The 27825-nt window shown below is 38.0% G+C and overlaps 1 protein-coding gene across 1 annotated transcript in view; it reads left to right on the top strand.

The window, feature by feature from the left end:
- LOC149216328 (phosphatidylinositol 3-kinase, root isoform-like) overlaps nt 1-27825 on the top strand; it is a 477313-nt gene that overhangs the window by 393646 nt on the left and 55842 nt on the right. The window contains exons 14-15 of the mRNA XM_089392772.1: nt 16500-16637; nt 17168-17322. Coding sequence (XP_089248898.1) covers nt 16500-16637; nt 17168-17322 — 293 coding nt within the window. The remainder of the gene's footprint in view (nt 1-16499; nt 16638-17167; nt 17323-27825) is intronic.

The following is a 27825-nucleotide window of genomic DNA, read 5'->3' as shown; positions in this document are numbered from 1 at the left end:
GCTTAAGTAACTTTTTGAAGATTTCTTGACTAGACAATAGGTGGGCACTGTTGAAGAGTTTTTAAAGTATTGATTGAAAGGACCTATTGTGCACCTTTGAAACAGACCAAAAGAAGTGTCCCTTGGAGCAACATTATTGAAGTTTTTTTTTTGCATACACTTGGAACACTATTTGGGAAAAGCGTGAAAACAACTTTGAAGATTAATTTTTGGATTGTTGAAGACATTAATGAGGACCTCATAATGCATTTAGAAATTCCTCATGATGTAACCTTGAAGAAAATTGTTTGGGTGACATGATAGCTGTGGAGACACTTTTTGGAGAACATAAAGTTGTCATTGATGAATGAAGGGTTACTGAAGATTGATTGAGAGCATTGTTGAAGACATTGGTAAGGCTTGTTGCAGAAGTGTTTGGGAAGCCTTGAAGAACATCTTGTACTCATTATTGAAGAATTGAAGTAGTGGGTTGGAGCCCTAGAAGTTAGAGCCTGATAAAGACTAGGTTGGAGCCTGGACCAGTGGATAGGGTTGGAGCCTTAGAGGTTGGTGCCTCATTAAAGTCTGAGTTGGAGCTTGGCACAGTGTAGGTCAGAGCTTGGTCGATTGAAAATTGGAGTCTTCATCTAGGGTTTGAAGCCCTAAACTATTGTTGTACTTGATTTATTGTAAAAAGAGGATTGGAGTCCTCATCATTGATTAATAAAATTATTTATATCATTGTTCATTTTGTGTTCAAGTTATAAGTGATCTTAATTGGCATAAAAAATAACAATTGTAAAAGAAATATTGATTCACCTCCCTCTCAGGATTTCCAACAACTGGTATTAGAGCCAGTACCTTCAACTTCATCCTAACAGCTGGAAGGTAGATCCTTAGAACACAAATGGCAAGATCAAGGAACAAAGTCTCCAAACTGTCTAAAGATGTCTCTTCCTCAATCAAGAATATAGATAAAAACTAGGTTGACAAAGCCCCTTTGTTGAATAGAACAAATTTTGAAGTATGGAAGGGTAGAATGAAATTCTCTATGATGGCTCAAAGTTTTGAAGTTTGGGAATCAATTATTACTAGAAGCACAATAGAAGAAGAATCCAAAGCGCATAATGTAATAGCAATAAAGGCAATTTTGAGTGGGATACCAAATCCTATAAAGGACAAAATGGAAAATTGTTCATTAGGAAAGGAGCTTTGGGAAAAGCTTCAAGATCTTCACTGTAAAGAATTATTGGTCATAACTTCTGATCCAAAAGATGATGACAAAGAACATCAAGATGAATGAAAGAATACAAATGAAAGCAAAAATGAAGGGACCAACTATATAAAGGAAGATGATGATGAAGAAATTCTTGAAGTAGAAGTTGAAATAGATCTCAAGAAAGAGCTTGTAGCTGCCCTAGAAGAAATAAGCAACTTGAAAAACAAAAATGAGGAACTCGAAAGGCAAGCACAAGATGGTGACCATGACCTTGACAAAACAAGGAAGGAAGTTGACCTCTTCAAGCTTCAAGCACAAGAAAGAGATAGGACCTCACCAAGCTTAATGAGGAATTGCATCAAAACAAGAAAAGACATCATGAAGAAATCATATCCGTGACAAATCAATTGGATAAAGCAAAGAAAATGGAAGACATTTTGTCAAACCATCTTGAGCAAAGACATGAGGACTTGAACAAATTTGAAGCAAAAATTGGTCAATACAAGGAAGAGGTCTCCTCCCTCAAATCTCAGCTAGAAGAAGCAAAGAAACAAGTACAAGGAGCTGAAAAGGTGATGGAAATTTTGGCTCTCCTAGAAGGACAAGGAGGTGAAGCAAAAAAAGATAGGAATGCCATAACATGCCAACTAGAAGAAAAAGATGAAGAAATCTTAAGATTGAAATCAAATGTCTCCTCTCTCAAGGCCCAAACATGTGAAGCAACAAGGATGAAGGAAGAAATGAAGAACCATCTAGCAAAGAAGGATGAAGAATGCAAGATGATGAAGGATGAAATTGATCTCCTAAGGAAAGAAGTTGATCAATTGAACAAGAGTCTAAAGAGCTCTCAAACCCTAGATGACATCCTAAGTCACCAAAGATCCCCACTTGATAAATTGGGTCTTGTTTATGCAAGTGAACCCTCAAGCAAAAATGATGCAAACCCTAATGCATCAAACAACAAGGATGTGGAGAAGCTTGAAAGAGATGTTGATGCCCCTAGTTCCAGCAAAAGCAAGAAGATTAATCAAGATAACCTTAAAGGAAACCCTACTCCAAGAAGGTATGCAGAAGGTGTCAAGGATGCAAGAGGCAATGGATATCATCAAAGGATCTCAAGGCAAAGAGACTTTAGAAGTACATCAAGGCAAGCATCATCCTCCAGGTACCAAAGTATATTTTTTGGTTATTGCTATTCTTGTACAAATTTTGGGCATATGGCAAAGGAATGTAGGGCATACAACAAGGACAAATATAATGGTCCCCATCAGCCTCCCAGAAGCAACTTTGCAAGAAGAAATTATGCCTCCTCATTTATGTACAAAATTGAATGCTACAAATGTCATAATATTGGTCATATGGCTCGTGATTGTAACTTGAATTGGGCTCCTAAACAAGCTAAAAACATAACAACCAAGCATGAAAAGAAGGTTAAACAAGTTTGGAGAAGGAAGCAAGTTGAACCACAAGGAGATCACGTGGAATGTGTCTTGAATACTCAAAACATCAATTCATGTTGTTGATCTAATCAATACATCTTTGGTAGATATGATATTTCCAATTTCGATGATAAGATTCTGCCAAGACCATGCATATTGTTAGGGGGAGCTTATGACAATTTGACTATTCTTCCTTGATAAGCCTTGGGAAACCCTTGACATGTCACACATGGACAATCATGCTATGAGACACATAGATATATCTCTTGATGGATCATCTCTCAGAAATTTTTGAAGAAAATCTTGTTGGACAAATTGGTCTCTCTTGCATAAAGACATCATCTACTTCATTCCTTTCCATGCATGCAAAGCTTAGGGGGAGCAATTCCATTGAAGAAAAGCATGATATTGTGTCTTCACTACACATCCATTGTTGAAGATGCCTTCCACTTGATCACAAGGCAACAATCTTTCTTGTCTTGGGTTCCATAAGCAAAAAGGAGAGCAGGAGGAGTTTATGCAGGCAGGGGAGCTGGTTGATCACATAAAGAAATGCAAATTAAGGCATCTCCCTTGCTCCACATTGTCAAAATAAGGAAAGCATGATGACAGGGGGAGTTGCATGAAAATAACAAAAAGTAGCAGCATGATAAGGGGAGTAGCATGACAAAAGGAAGCATGATAGGGGAGAACTTGATGGAAAAGATGTTGTCAGGACACCCCATTTGCCATTGATGTCAAAGGGGGAGAGAATATTGAAAAGGCGAGAATATTGCCATCAATGACAAAGGGGGAGATTGTTGGAAAAAGTTGTCGTTGATGTCAATATGGAATTGTTGAAGATGGGGAAACCCTGATTACTTGGAAGCACTAACCTAATCTAGCATTGCTTGTTGATGAAAGCTACCCTAGAAGCAAACCCTAACCCTAGATGTTTGTGCAAACTCTAGGTGAGAAAACCCTAGATCCTAAATACATGAACACCTAGAAACCCTAACCTATGTCCTAAAGAATCTCCTTGCCCTAGTTTCCTTAAAAATACCTTAACCCTTACCCTAGTCCTAAAACCCTAACCCTAGTTCTGTCCTAATCCCTATCCTTGTTCATTAATTATGAAACCCTAACCCTAATACATAGATGTAACCTAATAAAAAAATTTTTTATTAAACCCTAATTATGAACAATTTCCTAATTCATAAATTATTAAATCCTAATTCCATAATCCCATAATTCCTAAAACTTCTAAAACCCTAATTCCTAAATTCCATAATTCATATATTCTAAATCCTACTCCTATCCCTATTTCAATTGAAATCCTAATAAAAATCTTACTATAAAATTTCCCCAGCTTATTAATCAATTACGCACACATTATTCACAGATAAAATTTTTAGAACACTCGATTACAACAGTGCTGCTCTTTTTCCAACAAAGTTATTATTCAGTGTCATCAAGCAATATACCATTTACCTTGCTACCGACAAATATATTATTCCTATGGGTCTTCATTAAAACTTGGCCTGAATCACATCTTTGAGGTTAAAAACACGCACAAGTATTTCGCTACAACAATGGTGGGTTCCAGCACGCCTAGTCTGCTCATTCACACTGGTCGGTCCTTTCAGCCAACCGATGTGTCCGTTGATACAAACAATGTGCATAAATAAAAAATGGGACCTTTCATTCAAATGATCGAATACAACTGAAGAGATAAGAAGATTTGAAGTGAGAGCTCAGACAAGCTGACAAGAGGAATTTAGTGAAGGAACAATTCAAGGACCCGTGAGGCAAAAAGGCACATCTTTGAGGAATACAAAATTCTCTTGATCTATCTTTTTCATTGAAGGAAATCTACTATAGCTACTTAGAATAGTGAAACGTGAAGTAAATGATGAGTGTCCTGTGGAAGTTCTGAGTATATTCTTGGGAATGGCCGTTGGGTTATTTTAGCTAGTGAAGGACGACCCTTATAAGACCCGCAAGTACCCATGGGTGTTGATGTGTTCTATAGCGAGACGGGTCACTCACATAGGATCCGCGGTCTCTACCCATACTCATCCAAACCCACATAGAACCCGTCTACTCGTATTGAACCCATGAAGACTCGCATGTGACCCGCATAGGACCCGCCTAAGACCTGTGGACCCACTCAAAATTCATATTTTTTTAATATATATATTTTTTGGGAGATCATATCTTTTTTAGTGTTTTTATTTTTTATATTTTTATTTCTATTTCTTTTCTATATTTTGTAGAATGTTATACGAGTGTTATATGGGTCGTTCCCGAGTCTTATATGGGTCGCCGAGTCAATAGCCAGACGAGTCTTATACAAGTACGAGTTGTGCAACATTGATTTTAGCATACTGAAATTCGACTACATCTAACGCATCTTCTATGTGCAAGGAGTTTGTATCTGTTCCGAATTGTCTCCGATGTCATTGAATTACTCACTTTGGTAACATTTCTGTCGAAATTATTGCTTTGGGCTTATACTTTGGAGTAGTAAATTGTACAAGCAAATGAACTATGTTAAAACACAAACTTGGGATAATTTTGATACTCTATTGCACATCAGACCTTCTGACTTGTTGGGATTGATTGGGAATGTTTGTTGGAACTGAATTTGTTGCGCTTGGATAAGGATTTGTTGACCTATTGAAGAACCTTTTGAAAATCTGAAGCAAGCTTAAGTAACCTTTTGAAGATTTCTTGAGTAGACAAGAAGTGGGCAATGTTGAAAAGTTTTTGAAATATTGATTGAAAGGACCTATTGTGCACCTTCAAAGCAGACCTGAAGAAGTGTCTCTTGGAGCAACATTTTTGAAGTTTTTTTTTGCATACACTTGGAGCACTATTTGGCAAAATGTTAATTTTAGGCAACAATGGTATGTTCTATGCTTTAGAGCAATTTTACTTCAATTTCTTTATTAGCCCAGTGTCAATATTCAGATTAGCAATCACATCAACATGATAGTAAAATGCAGATAGAACATAAACATAAACAGTGGAAGACAAGCCAAGACAAGAGGATACAAGATGTGGCACTAGCTAGGGACAAACCCCAATGTGGGGAAACCCTTGTTGAAATCTTCTTTTAGTCTTCAATATTTCAGCAGAGAGAGATAGTACAATTTACAAATTTGATAATTTATAGTAGAAGCAAAAGAGCCCTAACCAGAAAAGTCAACAGGGCAGATTTGAGCCTCAGCAAATCGGTCAACTTCAATCAACTTTGGCCTCCAAACAACAAGATAAAACAACTATCAAAACAGTCAATTTCAACCCAGTCAAAGTCTAGTAAAACAACCCACTTGCAGTCAACCCTAGCTGCAGCCAATGCTGGTCAACACTTGGTCAAATTGTCCAGCAATTCGGTCCCCTGAAATTTCGGCCTCCTGAAATTTTGCTCTCTTGAAATTTCGGCCTCCTAAAATTTCGCTCTCCTGAAATTTCGGACATGTGGAGAGAGAGGCGCAGAAATCTGTACCTACTCAATGAGGTGAGAGAGAGAGAAGTGTGAAAACGAGTGTGTCCAAATGAGGCTAAGTCACCTTTTATTTATATGCAACATTGCAGATGAATAGACGTGATTGTTGGGCTTCCAAGCCTACATAAGTTTGTTGGTTGACTTTGACAATTTGACCATAATCAAAATAAATTCATAACTTCATTTTTACATGTTAGAATCAGATGATCTTTAGATCAATCCTACACCTTTCGGAGAGAGGAATCGAAGAAAAATATCAGTTGTCATAAATAAGATGACCATGTGGAGTTTGGCCCTAGTTGCCAATTTTAACACTCCCTCTCAACTATGGATAACTCCATCTGCTAATCCATTTGCCAATCTGTACTATCTCTGCCATCAATGCATTGCTCTACTTAACTATGAAGAAGAAGAAGTGATTGAGAATGTATCATACCATTCTCTACTGACCCGAAGTCATTCCCAATCAAAGGAGAGTGTGTCATACCACTCTTACTGACCCGAAGTCAGTTCCAATCGATCCTAGATCAATATTGGTCATCCTAGCATAGGGAGTACGGTAGTACATGATGCGTCCATCGGTAGTACTATTGTCCCTATCCTCATTTCCCTACCCATTGGCCAGATGAGAGGTACTTCCCATGAATCCCAAACTGAATGGGTAGGATGTCTCAGCAGGAGAAGGATGAACCACTCATCCTGCCTACATGTCGCCAAGGGGTATCACAGGGGAAGGTTGAACCACTCACCCTGTACACAACAAACCACTAGGGGAAGGCTGAACCACTCACCCTGTGGTTGCTCATTGCTCCAAGAAGTACCCCAGACCCCTCGGAGCTCCCAGAGCTCAATGTCCATCTCATACAGGACCCTCATAAGACGGTCTCTCCATGACACCAAGTCGTTTTGGGAAGGTCAAAAACTTGACCTTCCCCAGGGGCTTTGTCAGAATATCGACGACCTGCTCATCAGTCCCAATGTGATGGAGCCTTATTGCTCCTCGTTGTACCATATCTCGGATAAAGTGGTACCTGATATCTGTATGCTTGGAGTGATCATGAAACATGAGATTCTCTGATAATCGGATCCCACTCTCGTTGTCTCAAAGGATCATGGTGGTATCCAAGACATGTTCAAATAGCTCACTGAAGAGTTTCCTCAACTAGACAACTTCACAAGAGGCCATACTAGAAGCTATGTATTTGGCCTCGGCGATGCTCAAGGCAACCGATTTCTTCTTCCTGCTCATCCATGATATCGAAGCAGAACCCAAGGAAAAATAGAATCCGGAAGTGCTCTTGCGATCCACCACACTGCCAACGCAATCAACATCAGAATAACCATGCAGCCTCACATCTCCAGTAGTGCATCTCAGTCCATGAGTGATTGTGACCCAAAGATATCTCAGAAGATGCTTGGCACCAATCTAATGTATATGATGAGGCTCAACCATATATTTGTTCAATGTGTTAACTGCAAAAAATGTGTCTGGACTGGAGTTCATCAAGAACATCAATGCTCTTATGAATTGACGATACTCAGAAGAATTTCCCAATTCAGGTCCAGCAACACTACCACATAACTTCTTAAAGTTAAGTTCCATCAGAGTAGTCACAGGCTTGCAGTCCACCATCCCAAATATTTCCAATATCTTCACAATAGATTTTCCTTGAGAGAAGAAAATTTCACCTGGCTTTTGCGAGATCTCCAACCCTAGGAAACAGTGCATCGGTCCTAGGTCCTTCATCTCAAATTCAGAAGTCAACTCCCTCTTACATTTGTGAATGAGAGGGTCTGCACCTGTCAGAAAGAGGTCGCCCACATAAAGTACCAGAATGAGAGGTTTATCATTTTCAACCTTAAAGTAAAGGTTCGGATCGGCTTCAATTCTAGTGAATCCCAACGTCATCAGATAGCTATCGATCCTCTCATACCAAGCTCAAGTTTCTTGCATCAATCCGTAGAGAGATTTCTTCAACCTGCATACATGAGATACCCAATCATGAACCTTGAACCCCTCGGGTTGTTCCACATAGATTTCCTCTTGTTGAAATTTGATGGCTAAAATTTTTTCTTGCAATCCCAACCTAGTTTTAATTTCACCTTATCACTTTCATTCAGTTAAATTCCCTTTCCCATAAACATACATTCAACATATAGAATTTTGGAAATGAAATTTTCAGATTAAAACACATGGGACTATTACCACATGCTGAAAATAAATATAGACATAACCAAGCCAGCAACAGACATAAAAATAGATAGATTTTTGGTCAATTTAGACCCAGGCAAAACCCCTTCAAACTTCTTCGGGGAAAACCTATTAGAGAGCTCTTCAAATTTATTTATCTTTCAAGTTCAGGAAAAATACATTTGCAGACAAAAAGAAACAACAAAATACAACCTATCTTTTCAGCCCAAAACTCCTTGAAAATCGTGCCCACTTTGCCACGGTTTATGTGCCCACTTGAAGCTGAAAATATTTACTGTACGGATACAAATATACGAATTGTACTATACGGAGTCCGTAAGGACTATACGGATTTTCGTACCGTTGTACAGATTTTCGTATCATTGTACAGACTATACAAACTTTTTTTCATTTTTTTTCAAAAACTTCTCTCGAACGGCATGCAACTCACAACATTCAACGTTGTTCATATTGTACCTTATGTTTTCTTCTATGCCTTGATTTCCATGCCCAGCTTTGCCCAGAAATCACTCCTTCAGCTTCTTGCAACAAATTTCTCCTTCAGAATTTTTCTCCAGCTCTCAACCTTCTTTCTCCAATCTGCTCATGAAGAATGAATGCAGTCCCTCTTTTCTTTTCCCCCTTTTTTTTCCTAAACGACTTTTGGGCGACCCTAAGATCTAATGGCTCAAATTCATTTAGATCAAGGGATGAGAATAAATGTGCATTTAATTCTCACTTTCTATTTTTAACTCACCCTTTATATAAAGTACCCACATTGTACTTTATGTCTAAAGTCACTTTTCACTTTATAATTTAACATTGACTTGACCACTTATAAAGTCACTTTCACTTTATAAAGTCACACTTAGGAAAAGAATTATTTTGGACACTTTTCCCTAGGTAGAGACTAACCCATGGGAAACCACTTGTCCAAGGAACATTAAAAATCAACACCTCTTAGATTGAGCCATGCAAGAAAGTGGTCTTGAGATCCATTTGATGTAGGTTCCATCCTTGCAAGGCAGCAAGGGCTATGATCAAGCGGATGGTGGTGTATCGGGCAACAACGACAAATATTTCATCGTAATCTACACCTTCCTTTTGAGAGAAGCCTCGAGCAACAAAGCGAACCTTGAACTTTTCTGCACTTCCATCAACTCCATGCTTGATTTTGTAGAGCCACTTAGAGGTGACAACTGATTGTGAAAATTTCTGAATCTACACATCAGAAATCCTACTGCAATCACTAGTTTATCATCTAGTACTTGTCTTTACATTCAACAAGTAATGTAATTATTTAAACAATGATGAAAAACACTAATGTAGACTACACTAACATACAGATCATAAACTGAAATAGATATGAGGCAAGCACATAAGGAACACTGTTATTTTTGGACAATACGTCCCCGAAAAAACCCAATGCGGGAAAACTGGTGCAACAACTCTGAGGGTTTTCTATTGTTAAGCGGTAGTTCTGAATACAACTTTGGATGCCCTCTCGTCAATCCACTTACAGAGAAAAAATACACTGGCAGAAACCTTAGTGAGATTACCTCACTTCACCTTGCAAAATCCCTCCGATCTGGCAATTGAATTGACTATCCTTGGCTACAACAACATTGCCCCTTCGCAGTGACTGCGTGGAGTTCTCTGAGGCTCTACGTCAGCTCTACACTGGCTCTCATTGGCTCTTGGAGCTCTGACATCAACCTCCTGGCTGATTGGCTGCTCGTTGACAAATTTCAGACTTCTACAGGAGGACAACTATTCCTCTACGCTCGCACTGCGTGGGCCCTCCTGGCCCAACATCAGTCCTCCTTAGTCTGCGTTGCCTCCTTTGGTGTATCTCTGCCTCTCTCTGCTAAGCACTCAGGGTTCTGGAGAAGATCCTCAACCCCATCTATCCTTCCCCTCTGCTACAACTCAAATCACCTATTTGATTTTCTCAACAAACCTTGCCCCAAAAAAATCAAACTGACTGATCAATATGGTGTGTCTCCAATTGACCCTCAAGCCTCCTCTTATACTTTCCCTTTTGATGAATCAACGACTGAGATTAAGTCCCTAATCAATGGCTAAGATTAAAACAGACTTGATCCTCATCACTTAGAAGCTTCTCACCCATATTTTATTAATATCCATTAATATTTTTATTTTCCCAAGTTTAGACTTAGGAACCCCATTAAAAATATTAATTAATAACTCATCATCCGGGTGGAATTTATCCAAACAATTTCTGGGTATTAAAGATCTCATGTGTTCTAGCCCCTCCACAAAATTTTGGAGCTAGAGCACATCCGATGCTACCCAAAATCAACACCTATTTGTCCTGGTGTCTAGGGACCACATCCCATAGATCATTCTTCATAATTGACCCATATTCTTCATTCATAGCATCCTTCCATACTTGATGCTTCATGACTTCTTCGAATGATGAAGGTTCATTTTGAATGATAGTGCTCATGGCGGTCAAATATCCTTGATACGTGTTTAGCTTCTTGCTTTCTTGGAAAGTCCCCCTTGGTGCAATGTGTCTCTCCACATCTTCGAGAGTCTCCCTAAGCCATGAGGGTCTCCTTTTGGAGGAGGAGGGTTCATGAGGAGGGGGATCAATAGGATCCGTAGGTTCATCAACATCAGGCATTGTTTCATCTTCTTTAGAACCTTGATTTTCGGTGTCAGCTTCTTTGTCCTTCCTTAGGATAGGAAGGTTGTTGATCTTCTTGAGGGCCATATGTTCGTCGAAGGTGACATCATGACTTATGTCAATTTCCTTCTGACCAGCCCCACATAAATTCTATATCCCTTAGAATTTTCATTGTAGCTCACAAAGATTCCTTTCTTCCCAGATGCACTCAATTTGCTTCTTTTCTCTTTCGGCACATGAAAATATACATGACTTCCAAAAGTTCTAAAATGAGAGACATTGGGTTTCTTACCAGTGAACATTTCTTTGGGAGTCTTGGAGTCCAATGCTTGATGAGGGCATCGATTTTGAACATACACGACGATATTTGGAGCTTCAGCCCATAGGAACTTCAGAGGGCCTTGATCATGAAGCATGGCACGAACTGCTTCTATAATAGGGCGATTCTTCCTTTTAGCCACACCATTTTGCTCAAGAGTGTATGGCATTGTAGTCTCCCTCTTAATGCTAACTTATCTACAATAATCTTGGAATTCATTGGATTCGTACTCGGTCCCATTATTATTCCTCAATATCTTGATTTTCTTCTCAGATTGGTTTTTGATCAAGGCTTTGAACTATTGGAACTAGGTGAACACTTCATCCTTCTTCTTCAAGTAGATCTAGGTCTTGCGAGAATAATCATCCATAAAGGTGAGATAATATAAGTATCCTCCCAAAGAGTTTACGGGCATCATACCAGATGTGTCAGAGTGGATCAATTGCAATATATCTGTGGTCTTGCTATTACTTGAGAGGAATGGTCCCCTTGTAAGTTTTCCTTCGGCACATCCCAGACATACACCTTCATGCTCTACTTTGAACTTGGGCATACTTGTCACTATTTGTCTCACATCGGGTAGGGCCTTATAATGAAGATGGGAAAACCTTCGGTGCCATAGTTCAGATTGTAGAGATGTGTCGCAAGACATGGCTCCCAATGAACTTCCTCCAACTTGATACAAAGTGTCAACCCTGAACCCAAGAGTAAAAGCATCTTTAAAATTTCTTTTCCAAGCACGTACCTTTCCATCGATGAATGCCAGCTTGAATCCTTTGTCCTCCATGGCTGAAATGGACACCTGGTTCTTCTTGAGATCAAGTACATATGTCATATAGTACTTCTTGCAAATGAATAGTGTTACCTTGATTCAATTGAAGGGTAACATTCCCTACTCCCTTCACAGGATAGGTGGCATCCTCTCCAAGGATGATCTCCAAGTTTTTCTTCTTTTCTATTAGATTAGAGAGGTCTTCCTTGTATCTGGTGAAGTGCCTTGAGGCACCACTATCAATCAACCAATTTACCTAAGTGTTCGGAGGAGAGGCAGTGGAGAGGGCCGATATAAGATAATACTCCTTTTGCTTATTGTTAACAACATTTGATTCTTCATACCTGGAGTTCCTTGATTTCTTGGAGGGTCGACCACTTCCTTGATGTCTTGCATTCCTTTTTCCTTTGCCATTGGACTTGCCATTCCTTTGGTCGTTGTTGTTGAAGTTTCCCCTAGAATGATTGTGATCATCATCATGTGATGTGTCCCTTCTATTTGGACACTCCCTTGTATAGTGGCCAAAATTATTGCAAACAAAGCACCTGCCCTTCCTTCCTCCCTTAGATCCAGGCTTTCCATGGAAATGACCTTTAGACCCTGCATTATTGTCCTTTTGGCATGAGCGGAGAATGCAGTGGGGTTTCTTCTATTAGAAGGCATTTCTTGCTCCACCATTCTTGTTTCTTCTTGAATGCATCTCGACATCAATTCTTCAAACCCTGGAATTCGATCATTGTTGAGGACGATAGTTCTAAATACATACCACTCAGGTGGGAGTCCTCCAAGGGTAGTGAGAGTAAGTAAGTAAGTTCCCTGTCAAGAATGACTTTTCCAATTGAGAGTAGATCATTCTTGATCTCAGTAATTCTCAAGAAATAGGATTGAATATCCTCATCCTTGCCCTTCTTAATATCCTAAAACTTATTCTTGAGAAACAAAATTTGATTAGCATTACCAACCTTGAACATGCTGACCAACCTATCGTAGATCTCCTTGGAGATCTTCAATTCAGAGATGTAGGCCACCAAATGCTTGTCAATGGAATCCCTGATAATCTTCTTTGCTTTGACTTCAACCCTATTGTACTTGGTCTTCACAGCAATCAGTGCATTTGAAGGAGGTTCAGGGATTTACTTTGCACATAGTCCATCACTTCTTTTTCTTCCAAGGTCAAGTCAAGAGACATCTCCCATCCATGATAGTCAGATTTATCATGGAGCTTGTATTTAGCCGGGAAGTAGGATGAGGAACCCATTGAACCTTTCGTCCTTGTCCAACTATCTTTGGTGATTTCTCCTTCACTCTTGCTTGGGCTTTGTCTTCACCTCAGCTCTGATACCATGTTAATTTTAGGCAACGATGGTATGTTCTATGCTTTCTAGAAATTTTACTTCAATTTCTTTATTAGCCCAATATCAATGTTGCAATAATCGTTATCGGGATAATATTGGCAAGGGAAAAAAATCAGGAAAAAATCGTAAAATACAAAAATATTCATTTTTTCTCAATTTTTTAATATCTAAAGCATCTACAACATAAAATAAATACATTGACACATAAATATGATAAAAGAACTAAATATATAAGATGTATAATATCATTTCTAGTGCTACATCACACATAACAGTGAATCGTGTTCTGAATAGTCAGGCCTGACTGCTGAGTCCCAACTCAGCCTCAAAATATCAACAAAAAATATAATAATGCATCTCATATCATGAGTCATAATGTCATATACAATGAAATGAACCAAATAACTAATACCACTGATTTCCTCTGCCCCTCTTGTGAGAAATTGCAATAGTTTTCCCTCTAGATGTAGATGCCGGTGGAGTTGGTAGTGGACTTTACTGTGCTCTAGAAGCTGAAGAACTAGGAGCTATAGGAGGTAGACCACGTCCTCTACTGGTGACAGGAGTACATTGGGTAGGTTGTGTCACCTCCTCGTCCTCATCAAAAAATCGGCCAAAAAAAAAGAAAAAAAATTCAAGATTTTTTCATAAAAATTGCGATTATTTCAAGTTATCGCAATTTTTTCATGATTTTTTGCGAAAAAAATTAACGTAAAAATCGGGAGATAATATCGCCAAACTCAAAAAATCGCAATTTTCCAATATTATCGCGATAATATCGCAATTTTCACAATAGTGCCCAGTATCAATATTCAGATTAGCAATCACATCAACATGATAGTAAAATGTAGATAGAACATAAACATAAATAGTAGAAGACAAGCCAAGCCAAGACAACACAAGATGTGGCACTAGCCAGGGACAAACCCCAATGGGGGAAACCCTTGATCAAATCTTCTTTTAGTCTTCAATAGTTCAGCAGAGAGAGAGTACAATTTACAAATTCGATAATTTATAATAGCAACAAAAGAGCCTTAACCAGAAAAGTCTACCCTGGTCAATAGGGCAGATTTGACCCTCAACAAATCGGTCAACTTCAGTCAACTTCAGCCTACAAACAACAAGATAAAACAACCCTCAAAATAGTAAAATTCAGCCCAGTCAAAGTCTGGTCAAACATCCCACCTGTTGTCAGCTCTACCTACAGTCAACATTGGTCAACACTTGGTCAAACTGTCTATAAATTCGGTCTCCTAAAATTTCGCTCTCGTGAAATTTTTGATGTGTGGAGAGAGAGAGGCCCAAAAATTTGTACCCAATCAATGAGGAGAGAGAGAGAGAAGTGTGAAGATGAGTGTGTCCAAATGAGGCTAAGTCACCTTCTATTTATATGCAACATTGCGGATGAATAGATGTGACTGTTGCATTTTTTGAGCCTACATAAGTTTACTGGCCAACCTTGACAATTTGACCATAATCAAAATAAATTCATAACTTCATTTGTACATGTTAGAATTGGATGATCTTTAGATCAATCCTACACCTCTCGGAGAGAGGAATCAAAGAAAAATTTCAGCTGTCATAAATAAGATTACCCATGTGGAGTTTGGCCCTAGTTGCCAATTTTAATAGAAAAGGGTGAAAACAACTTTGAAGATTAATTTTTGGATTGTTGGAGACATTAGTGAAGACCTCATAATGCATTGATGAAAGTCCTCATGACATAACCTTGAAGAAATTTTTTTGGGTGACATGAAGAGCTGTGGAGACACTGTTTGTAGAACATAAAGTTGTCATTGATGAATGAAGGGTTACTGAAGATTGATTGAGAGCATTGTTGAAGACATTGGTAAGACTTGTTGCAGAAGCGTTTGGGAAGCCTTGAAGAACATCTTGTACTCATATTGAAGAATTGAAGTAGTGGGTTGGAGCCCTAGAGGTTGGAGCCTCATAAAGACTAGGTTGGAGCTTGGACTAGTGGATAGGGTTGGAGCCCTAGAGGTTGGTGCCTCATTAAAGTTCGAGTTGGAGCTTGGCACAGTGCAGGTCAGAGATTGAAAATTGGAGTCTTCATTTAGGGTTTGAAGCCCTAAACTCTTGTTGTACTTGATTTATTGTAAAAAGAGGATTGGAGCCTTCATCATTGATTAATAAAATGAAAATTATTTATATCATTGTTCATTTTGTGTTAAAGTTATAAGTGATCTTAACTGGCATAAAAACAACAATTGTAAAAGAAATATTGATTCACCCCCATCTTAGTATTTCCAACATCTAAAAGTTGAATGATAATATGAAATTCTTATTTTGTTATATATATATATGTGTGTGTGTGTCAATTCCTTCTGTATGGTATCCAAATTTGTTGAAAATTTGTTGTATCCGTATCCGTATCTGTTCCCGTATCATATGTGTATATATGTGTGTGTGTGTGTGTGTGTCGTTTCCTTCTGTATCGTATCCAAATTTTTTGAAAATTTGTTGTATCTGTTCCTTTATCTGTTTCAGTGCAACTTAGCAATAAACACGATATCCGATCCAAAAATGAAAGCAAATGGATCTCCTCCAATCACAACACTGAACCAAATGAATCAAGTGATAACATCATCTCCTAGCAAATCATATGTATCCCTAGTCCATCAAATGGTCCATTAGTGTCATCCTGCAAAACTGTGACATGTGTGATGAATGTCACAAATGCTGTGATAAAATGTCACGATTGGAGGTCTCATACAAAACAAGGGGTAACAAGTCACTAAATTTTAGTAAATGACTTATACTATTTTTGAAGTTCTAATTTTCCAATGGATCCATGATGCACCTTTTGCAATATTTCTCTGAAATATTTCTGCATAGGCTTGGTGTTTTCTTAACATAATGAAAAGATGAAGGTAGTATTGCTTTGAAATTGTACTGTTCGTAAAATATTTTCTAATCTTAATTTTGAGAATAAGAGTCACAGGAAGATAGAATTGTTCGTAATTCTTTATGCCTTTCTTTATTTTTTGTTCTAGCTATATGAAGCAACCATAGCACTATAATCAATATTTATTCACAATGTTTTTTGATCTTATGATTCTAGGTTATTCAAATGGTGTCATTGATGGATCGACTATTAAAGCTGGAAAATCTTGACTTACAATTAACTCCATATAAAGTATTGGCAACGGGACATGAAGAAGGAATGATAGAGTTCATCCCGTCAAATTCTTTAGCTCAAGTAAGTTAAATTTCAATGCACAATTTATAAGAAATTGGAGAAGACCAATGCCTTTTTTGATGGATAAGTTTGTAATGTCTTATTTCAAAACTGTCTAAATAAATGGTTAATCCCGAGTTAAATCAAAAACTTCATCTTCTACTTCAAGAACATAAAACATTCATTTTGTAGGGTGGCTAAAATATGTTGATTCAATAATAAGATAACGTCTCTTTAGTTTAATATTCTAAGCATACTTCTTTAGTGTAGAGTATGAGGTGAAGCAACTAGTAAGATGAAGAATTGAGTGCTTTGATATGTCATTCTTGCATGATCAAAAAATAAAGTTGGTATTCTTGATTTAACAAGATATGTTGTGTGTACGTACTTCTATATTTAGTTCCTCATTAATAATCAATTTCTCATATGCATTCTTTGAACAGTTTCTTTCTACAAGCACATAACCTGAATGAGATTTAGTGGGTTGGCTTTGACATGTGTCTTCAGTAAGTATATAGCACTGACTTTTCTATCCTTTTTATATTTGTCAGATTCTTTCAGAACATCGGAGTCTTGTAAACTATCTGCAGCAATATCATCCTGATGAAAATGGACCTTTTGGCATCACAGCAACATGTCTGGAAACATTTATTAAAAGCTGTGCTGGCTACTGTGTTATTACCTACATCCTTGGTGTTGGTGACAGGTTTGTCTAACTTTTAAACTCTCTATCTGATAGCCTTAAACTTAGATGCATTATTTTTTTTTGTAATGTATAGTACTAGAGTGGAAATTTTTCCACCAGAACTACCACCTGAAGTCAATATTTTTGTTTACGTTAAAAACCCAATTGTGCATTTATTCAATAGATCTGAGATAGTCCGCTAGGTTAAGAAATTGACGAGTGTTGGGACAACATTATCTTCTTGATTGAGCAATTTCCGGTGCTTGTTGTTCATGCTGATTTGACATAACATAGTGTTGAGTTTGGTAAGTTATTTAACATATGCCTAGAAGAAAAGATAATTTGTAGATCTGTTGTTATAAAGTGTTTTTTGGATCTGGTGTATGTGTAAATGTCTCTTATAGGCTTAATATTTGAGGGGATTATATCCTGGAAAATTAATATGTGAGCTGAAATTTTTGAATTTGCATTCATTTCCCTAGAATGAAATTTCAAGATCTTTCATATTATTGGTGGCCATGATATTTTCATGAAGAATGGAAACATATCTGTGAATGCAAACACCATCTTTATTTATTTGCTAAACAACAATCACAAAATTAATGAGGGTTTGGATTATTATTGGCATATCTTCAAATGGGTACAACAATCCCATCTCAAATCTCCTCCAAACTTGTAAATGATATGCAGACTACTAATGTAGATTCCACTCCACTGAAAGCAATCTATATCAATGCCAAGGTCACTTCCATTCAAGTCTATTCACCTTGTGATAGACGTCGTGGACAAATTTCCTTGGTGCCTTGTGAAAAACCATTGCTATTAGACATAAGGTTCCCATTGTTAGTTCCAATAGTAGATGGATCAACAAATCAAGGCCAAGTTAGGGTTCTCAATGAGACAAGCGCTAAATTTGACAAAGAGAAGGAAGGGAAGTTTGTAGTGAGGAATGCACCCTACACCTCAAACCCTTGAGATCAAAGGATTCAAACTACCACTATATAGTGGATCTATAGATACATATACTATTGGAACTAGCAATGGGGCCCTATGTTTAGTAGTATGGTTTTGTGCAAGGTGTGCCATGTTGCTACAAAATCTAGCAAGTCCAATGGAAGAACTCACTAAACAAGGGTCAGACACTATGGCAACATTGAGGAAGGATTGCCACTGTCACCTCAACAATCTTCCTCTTGTTGTTTAGTGAGTTCGACCACAAGGAAGACTTTCCTATATTTACCTAAAGGGTTATTCTAATTAGCGGGCTCAAGGTGATATGAATGGCCTGGGGAAAGATACCTTAAAGCCAAAATAGACTTAAATTTTCTTTATAAAGGAACAAGTAGTCCAACCTTACACTAGGTAAGGACCACTACAAGTTAGGGTTGATTGATAAGTAATGATAAGGAGTATCTGAACATGCAAAAGTCAAAGAAAATATTCCGTAGGTAAATTAAGTCAACAAAGGGATAGGGGGACTCTCAGACAAGCTTCAAGTTGAAGCTTGGCTAAGGGCTAGAGTTTCAATGGCATGAAGGAACCAAGAAAGGATGAAATCAACCCTAATTACTAAGGTTTTACCACAACAAATACTATATTTTGCATATAAATTGTTTATGAAGGAAAACCTTGGAATTTCATCGACAAGCATCCCACTCAAAGTCCACTCTATGACAAATTGACCATAGAAAAGCCCTAGCGGATTGCCGTAGAAAGCCTAGGAGAGGTAAGGAAGAGATAAGAATTAAATTATTGATGGTTTTTTATCAACACAACCTAGACTAGTGGCTAATCCTAGAAGGGTTAATAGAGTTTTTGGGCAACTTTTAAAGGAAGATTAAATCTGCTTAGAGTAAGGGGGTAAATTTATTTTGATGTGCAAAACCCTAGCTACATATAGAAGATGCACGCTAGGAGCACTTCTATATGTTTCAAGGAAGAATAATTTTAACCTGCAAAATCTCACCAAGATTTTCAATAAAAAACATACATTTAGACATTGAACATTTTAGAAACCCTAGCATAAATTCATTTACATGAAAAATATAGAAAAATAAGCAATAAACTTACAAATTCCACCAAGAAACTCCTTTCAATCCCAAAAAGGCATCTCCAATGCAAAAGTCAATCTCCAATATAAAGGCACTCCATAGAAATAACATTGTGCCAAGTAGTGATTTAGCTGAAGGTAATTTGCACTCTCTCTAAGGAGGTTGACTTCACATGTGTGATGATGATCAAATGAAATGGAGGGATCCTTGATTTATACGAGGTCTATTCCTTCACTTTTAGAAAAAAATAAAGCCTACAATCCCTAAAACAAGTTTGACTTTGAGTGTTTCATCAGACAAGAGGTTGCGAGCCAACCTCATGGCTCAAAACAATAAAATAATGCCATAAATGCCCACAAGTGGGGGTCAATATCCTCTACAAGCATGACATAATCACCTTTTGAGTAATAAATGCCACAACAATGCGTGGAATGGACTTAAGGAGATGCTTCACCATCATAATCAACTCCAAATCCTAAGGGGAAGCCTCAAGAAGTGCCTCAAAAGACCTCGAAGTTTTAAAACCATTTTGTGGGTACCTTACGTCACCTTCTTGACGACTGGATAGGTGACGTGGCACCTCTCTCTCTCTCTCTCCTACGTTGGGACTCCAAAAATGAGTACAAGTCCTCCCTTGTCATCTTAGGGATTACCATCGCCACCGGGATTCTAGAACAAGCAATGTCTATCAAACACTATATCAAGACTAGCCTAGGGGTATCCTGGGTCCTCAAGGTACAACATCAAGTAAACACAAAGCAAGAGGAGCTCAACATTTTAGTATCTAGAGGGTACTTCAAGGTGTCAATCAACATGTGGAACCATGAAAGTGCCCATCACTCGCTCTGTAGGGGCAACACTGCATCTGCAAGGTCATCACTCCTCTCTGGAAGGTGTAAAACGACCTGGGCATGTTGTGTACTGGATGTTGAAATTGTAACTAGGTTCGATCTTCGTAAATGTATTTGAGTCATTATGTAATGTACTTGTCAAAAAAATGAAAAATATTTTTTTTATTATTATCACAATGACTTATTAAAGCATGGGTTTTATGCTTGAGTCATCATGTTTTAGGTCAAAGTCCCCATTGAGGACTTCTAGAATTTATTCTGAGTCATTAGAGTCATTGTCAATTTAAAGAGACGCTTCTTGGGCTTTTGAATCATGTAAAAAGATCTATTATTGCGTCAAATTAGGTATTTGACACCTCCACACCAAGTCGGCCTGAAGGAGATCAAATCGACCTTAAACAAGGCAATTTGACCTCACCTGAAGCCTATATATACAAGGAGATCAAATTCATTTGGAGCACTCTCTCACTCACTCATAAGTTTGATATCTTGAAGAAAAAGCTAGAAAAGTGCGAAGAAGGAAAGGAGGCTAAAAGAAGTGCGAAGAAGGAGAAAGAGGAAGGAAAAGAGAAAATCGAAGTTTTGGGCTATCTCTCTCTCTCTCATTTTGGTTACTTCGGTAGATCGAAGTTTTTCTTCTCTAGTCGAAGCTGCTGCAGCTACCATCTGCTTGGTCGAAGTGTTGTCGCTTCAAGGTCGAAATTCTAGGCTGAAGTTGCTAGAAGAGGAGGTTGACTTGGGGGTTGGAGGAGGTTTGTGTCTAGGTTGAAGAGTCTCAAGAAAACTATTGAAGGAAGATATTTTGATTGGGTTTTCCCCTAGATAGGGGTTTTTCCTTGGCATAGTGCTTACATCTTGTGTCTTGTGTTTTTGTGATCTTCATACACAAATAATTTGGTAATTGCTTGATGAAAGATAATATAACAAATAAGTAAAAGAAGCCAACATAATTCACAAGTAATTATCAAGAAAGAGAAATCTAACCGTAATTCTACTAGCATTGATTTCTCAACATGGTATCAGAGCTAAGGTTAAAGAAGATCGAAGATCATTTCGTTGGCTTGAAGGAAATGACTACTCCCTCTATGATAAGAATGGGATTCAATACTGCAAGAAGCTAGATCAAGAAGTTCTTCTACTACTTATTCAACAAGGTCAAAAGTCAAGGGTTCGTAACTGCACTTATAGGTTCACTTAATGATGATAATGCATGGATCATTGACAATGGATCATCAAGGCATATGACAGGGGGAAGTAAACAACTTCAAAATCTATCGAAGGAACCATCTTCTCATGCAGTGGAATTGGGAGATAAAAAAAGCTATGCTATTAGAGGCTTGGGATCAACATCTTTGAAGCTGGAGAATGGAGCTAAACTACATCTCAACAAGATACTATATGTTGCAAGGTTGGAAAGAATTTTCTTTCGATTTCTTGCTTAGAAGATAAAGGGGATAGAGTTGCTTTTGTTGATGGAAAGATCTTGGTTTGGGGAAAAGATTGAAGTATTGATAAAGCTAGGGTTATTGGAGTTTGTGAAGGAAGCTTATATAGAGTCATTACACTAGCTCTTCAAACCCTAGTTCATATGGAAATCAATCCCATTAAGCTATGGGATAGAAGATATGGTCATCTTCACTACAAGGTCATTCCCACTCTTAATCAACTAGTTCATGGCATCCCCGATATCATAGAAGATCATGAAGGAGTTTGCAAGGGATGGTCTTTGGGTAAACATATAAGAAAACCATTTTCAAATAGTGAAACAAGGTCTAAAGAAATATTAGACCTCATTTGTTCTGATGTGTGTGGGCCTATATCCGACAAATCACTTGGAGGTCATCTTTACTATGTGACATTCATTGATGATCACTCTAGAAAGACATGGCTCTAACTTCTCAAGAAAAAAGATAAAGTATTTGAAAAATTCAAGGAGTTTAGATTTGAAGTGGAAACCCTAACCAAAAGAAAAATAAAGACTTTGAGATCCGATAATGGTGAGGAATACACTTCTAAATTTGAAAATTCTATCTATTGCAGCGATTGGAGATTATTCTTCTAACTTAGAAATTAATTTTGTAGTTTGTTTACTACGGAAAATAATGAATAAAATCACAACTGAAATTTTTCACCATACAAATACTGCAGAAAATAAAATATTGGAAACTGATAAATTATAGCACACACACAATAAAATTGACACAATTATTTTTGGACAATTGTCCCCAAAAAAACCAACTTAGGAAAACCGATTTAGCAGATGAGGGTTTTATTATTAATGTTCAACAACAAATCTGAGTACAATAATTTAGATGCCCAACTGACAATCTAATATGAAGAAATCACTGGCAAAATTATTGTTTGAATTTTCTCACCCCACAGCTATTTTCTGCCTCTAAAATAGCTTCCCCAACATCTGTGTGAGATGCTTGCGTCAGCCTCAACGTAGTGCCTACGCTGGCCCTCTGAAGATTTAGGCCTTCCTTCCTTCGACTTTTTGGGAACTGAAAAACTTTCTCCCAGAATGTTGCTGCTCTCATGCTACTCACCTTCTGTCTCTATCTTCTCTACTGAGTTGTTGCTACTAAGAAAATCGAAGGTCACTGAGTATCTGCATTGGATGATGTCCATCACCACATCAACTTTCTTTTATATTTCACTGTTGGAGCACCAACGATCAAGATTAAAACTTAATCAATGGCTAGGATCACTTTCGGGTCGATCGTGTGAGTTTCTAGATGATTCACGCCTTATCTCAATTCATACTCATTAATTAACCCCCTAAGTTTAGACTTAAGAAATACTTTAAAAGCTGGTTAATAATCTAATTGAGACACTTCTAGGCGGAATTTCCAGAAACGATTTTTGGGTTTTGGAGATCTCATGTATTCTAGCCTCTCCACAAAATTTCATGGCTAGAACACATTCAATGCTACAAAAATTAGTACTCCCTCTTAGCGAGGAATGTGTTCTAGCGTTGTTGCCCCCTGTAGCAACACCCTATGTCTGCATCATCTCCTGTCACGTTGCTTGTTAGTGTCAGTCAGTTCAGCCTATCACTAGTGATCAAATATGCTCTTAGAAGGTGTTGTTAGCGTGTCAAGTCAAATTTTTGTCATTTCAGTGAATCTTCAAATAAAAATTTGGTCACTGGTTGTTGTGTCTAGGTCACTACTGCTCCCCTCACTTACTCATGGTCTTCATCACTCATCCTAGTCATTGTCTTCTTCGAGGTATCATATCTTCATTTAAGTGTCTTGGGTCATGAAATGGTTAAATTCCTCATTTTAGGTCATGATCTAGGGTTTCACTGCATGTGTCATCATGAAACCATAGGTCAAAACAAAAACATGTCCATCATGTAATTCAGTGGATAAAGGGAGTTAGCAGCTTAGGGAAAGAAAAATAAAGGTAAAGGTAATGTTTTATTTCAAATAAGACAATGTTGTAGTACACTACCTCGTCTCATCATTTCTCATAGGGACAATTTTGCTTCAAAATATGTTTCTGACCAAATGGAGAAGAATTTTACAAAAGTGAAAGAGGTTTTTGTCAATGATAGGCCAAGGAACAAAAACCTCCTTCAGTTTATGCACATGTGTTATGATTTGAGAGAAATGCCCAAACTACACTTGCTACAGGAGAGTTGCTGCACTTCTGGATAGTTTGACTTCAAGACAGTTTTTCAGGGATTTGGAGTAGGTGTTGGCAGTGCTTAAGGACTCTATTGTGTAGCAGGCATCCTAATCTTTCCAATGGTACCTTCAGATAGTGATTTGGATTAATGGAAGGCATCCAAAAGTGCTCTGCAAGTTGGCACTGTGCTTTTGTCAGAGACACCTTGTGTTTTTGGAGTGACCTTGGGAAAATCAAAATTTCTCCTTGCTGGAGTGTCCAAATTACATTCTTGAGGAGTCCATCTTGTAGCAGACTTCAAGAGCTTTCCAACGATCAAGTTCTCAATTTGGAGCAGTTGAAGGCCTACAAAAGCAGGTTGCAAGTTGGCATTGCGCTTCTGGAAACTGTGCTACGCTTCTGAAGGTGGCGATGCACTTCTGGACATTGCGCTGCGCTTGTTTCAGAGTAGGCCGAAAATCGCCCAAACTCATGCAAATTTCGATTTTTGAGCTTGTGTTCTTACTTCTTGCTATTCTAAGCTTGTTCACAAGGTTTCTATTATAATGGAGGGAGGTTCTTCACCATTAGAAAGGAGAAAACACCATAAAGGAGGCAAAATCCTCAGATATGAGCCTACCAACTACAATGAAATCAATTGATCACCATTCATCAAGCAGTGTTTTGAAGATGTCAATTATCTAGGGTTTTGCAAAAGGGTATGTGAAGTGGGTTTCCATGAATAGTTAACTAATTGGATTACCACTCATCTGAAAGGGGAAAGGGCCATCATAGTAGGGGTTGAGTTTACTTTTTTAGTGGCTACCATTTCTCTTGCCACAGGGATACCTGATCACGAAGAGTACTAGTTTAAAGGCATGATCTTGGACCTTGAACATTACAGATCTTTCTTCAAATCACCCTACAGAGAGACCCATACACACATCATCCCATTTAGGTACCTGTTGGAGAATTATGTGCCATTGATGAAGATTGTAATGAAGTTTTTTACCTGTGAGGGAAGATTTTCTAGATTGTATGCATATCACATTAGGCTTCTAATGCACTTCATAGCTCAAAAGACTCTCAACATGTGTAATTATCTATGTAGAAGCCTTGCTAAAATGTTTGAGAAGGTACAAGTGAAAGACAAAGAACACTACCCTAGTCTTTTTCATCACAACTTGATAAAAGGTTGTAGTTCTCCATCAGCTAGCAGAAAAGAACATGACATGGGATTCATTCATAGAAAAAGCTTTGCAATGGCATGAAATTTCTTTTTCAGTTCATCATCAAGAAATATCAACACAGCAGGTGGAGGTAGGATCATCAAGCAAGTCAGTGGAGGTGCCCACGACATCTAGACCTGAGGTGACCAAAATGTATCAAAGAGGAAAAAGGCTTGTGTTTACTTCTCAGGTTGAGAAAAGGGCCAAGCCTTCTACATCAGCAAAACAGGGATCACATGTACAGGATGAAGACCTAATTGAGCATGATTTTGAATTGGTGGACTTGGAAGTAGCAAATGAACCTTCAAACATGCAACGGATTATCAAAGAGAAAGATTTTCAGATAAAAGAACTCATGGACAATATGGCAAGAGCAAGGCTACACAACTCATCATGGAGAAAGAGCAATCTAAGGTGTTGTAGCAAGGAGGCAAAGGCAAAGCAGTGTTGGAGCCTAGTGAACATGAGGAAACTAAAAAACAAGTCAGGAAAAAGAGGCCAAGGACCAAGGGACTCAAAAAGGCATTGAAGGAGGAGAGAGGACACAATCTGCTAGATGAAGACCTAGACATGGAAAACAGAATTTCCTTGGAGGTCAATGAGGATAGACAGTATTTGCTAAATAAGGTAAATGACCACTTAGAAAAGCTTCTTAACAAAGCCATCATGGATAATCAACTATTGAGACACATGGCCCATCATTATCAAACCAGAAACATGATATCCAATATCAAGCTCAAGCAGTTGAAAAATAAGCTAAAGGAAACCCTAAAGGACAAAAATGAGAGGGATAACAGGGAGATGCTCGCTGAAGCATCCATGAGGGCTTGACATACCTCATTTTGCACGTCATGACCAATTTTGAAGCTTTTCTAAGAATTTTTTGTTTTTTGACTATTTGGTGCCAAATTTAGAAATTGAGCTAGTCATAGAAGTGTAGTGCCTTGGCGCTGCGCTTTTTCCTCAGACCTCCAAATAACAAATGGCTTGCATTTTTTGAAAGCTCATGGTCTCCTCTCAGACGCTGCACTTTTTCCTCAGACCTCTAAATAATAAATGGCTTGCATTTTTGGAAAGCTCATGGTCTCCTCTCAAAACCCATTTCATCATATTCTGAAATAGGGCTCAAATTTTGAGAAAAAGGAGAAAAATGGGTCAAAAATCATCATCCTGCCACTCTTTTTGACAGAGGCTACGCTTCTGGAGACACCTTGGGAGAATGAGTTTTTGAATGCCTTCCCATGGGTCATTTTAAAAAATTCAAGGTGTTCTGGAAACTAGACAGGCAAGGCTAGTTGACCGTTCTCTCAGATTTCAATTTGGACTTCAGGAAGGCACCTTAAAGTGGGCTCAAAGTTGGCGCTGCACTTATGCAAATTTATGAGTTTTTTTTTAAGTTTCACTGTGTAATTTTTTAGTTTTCAGTTTGACTTGGTCAAAGTCAAAACTCATGATGTAATTGAAGTAGTTCAAGGTGAGATGATGTAATCATGAATAAATAGACATGATAGGCTAAGTCACCTGACATGAGGATTCGAGATTCGACGGATACGGGGATTTGAGTGTCAGATGTGGACACTTTGACCTCACAAAACAGGACACTCGAATCCCCATATTTGTCGAATCTCGAATCCTCGTGTCAGGTGACCTAGCCTATCATGTCTATTTATTCATATACATATATTTCTTACACAAATTCTCATTCGTGATACAAATTCATTGATTCAAACATAAATCTTCATCTAGATGTAAGTTTTACAAAGTAACATTATGCATACAAAATTACAAATACGATTGTGACATAAATGATAAATGATAAATGAGAAATTATAAATTTATAATACATATTCAATTCATCACTGATCCAATAGGAGAAAGACAAGATAGTAAGATAAAGATATTGTAGTTTTCTCATTAAGTCATCAAAATCAAAATGTGTTACTGTTTACATAGGTAGTGCAATGCCAATGGCATATAGGAATAGTAAATACAGAACAACTACAACTACAAGTCTACTAGTATACAAGCTTCAAGGCATCAATCCTCATAGTCATCATCAAAATCATAATCACTGTCCTTATCATCATGGTCACCACTTCTCTCCTCTGTTGCATCCTCCTCCTTTGTATCCAAAGTCATCTCTGCATCTGTTGGTGTGGAGGATGACCCCTCTATAGTATCACCATCATCAAATCTGATAGGCTCTAGCACTTACTTGTTGCTTGAATCTCCTTGAAAATGCTCCCACACCCTTTGCTCCTTGCTTCCAAACACCCACGACGAACTAAACAAGTGAATGTGCAAATAGAATGGGGAAATACGCGTTTATAACGCTGCGCGGGTTCTTGATTTTCGGATTTGTGTCTGAAAATTAGGACACGTTCCAGATTTGAAGTGTCCTGTTTGGGACACGTTCCGGATTCGAAGTGTCTTGATCAGACACAACGTGTCCTGATTTTCAGACACGTATCCGACTGAATCGTGTCCGATTCGCCAGATTTGGGACACGTAGGGCCTAGGGGATGAATCCGGTTTCGTAGATGATAGGTTGTTTTTATGGTTAATTCGACCTCATTAAGGAAGCAAATTTCAAAACAAAGTCTAAGAGAAGAGTTTGTATTTGACCTTCTCACTCTTACCTAGTGTGGAAAAAGTTGGCAAAAAGTCGAGATTAAATCCCAAAAACCCGATTTTTTCAGAAAAATGATTAAATCAGCCGACTTTTTGCAGACTTTTTCACTGCCGAAAAAATCGCGATTTAATCAAATTAATCTCGAT

This window comes from Pinus tabuliformis, chromosome 1_1 (assembly GCF_031772625.1).
Source record: "Pinus tabuliformis cultivar Carrire ecotype Pingquan chromosome 1_1, CPIR1, whole genome shotgun sequence".
NCBI classification, from domain to species: domain Eukaryota; kingdom Viridiplantae; phylum Streptophyta; class Pinopsida; order Pinales; family Pinaceae; genus Pinus; species Pinus tabuliformis.
Note: the sequence above shows the minus strand (reverse complement) of the source record. Positions and strands in the feature narration are given on the sequence as shown.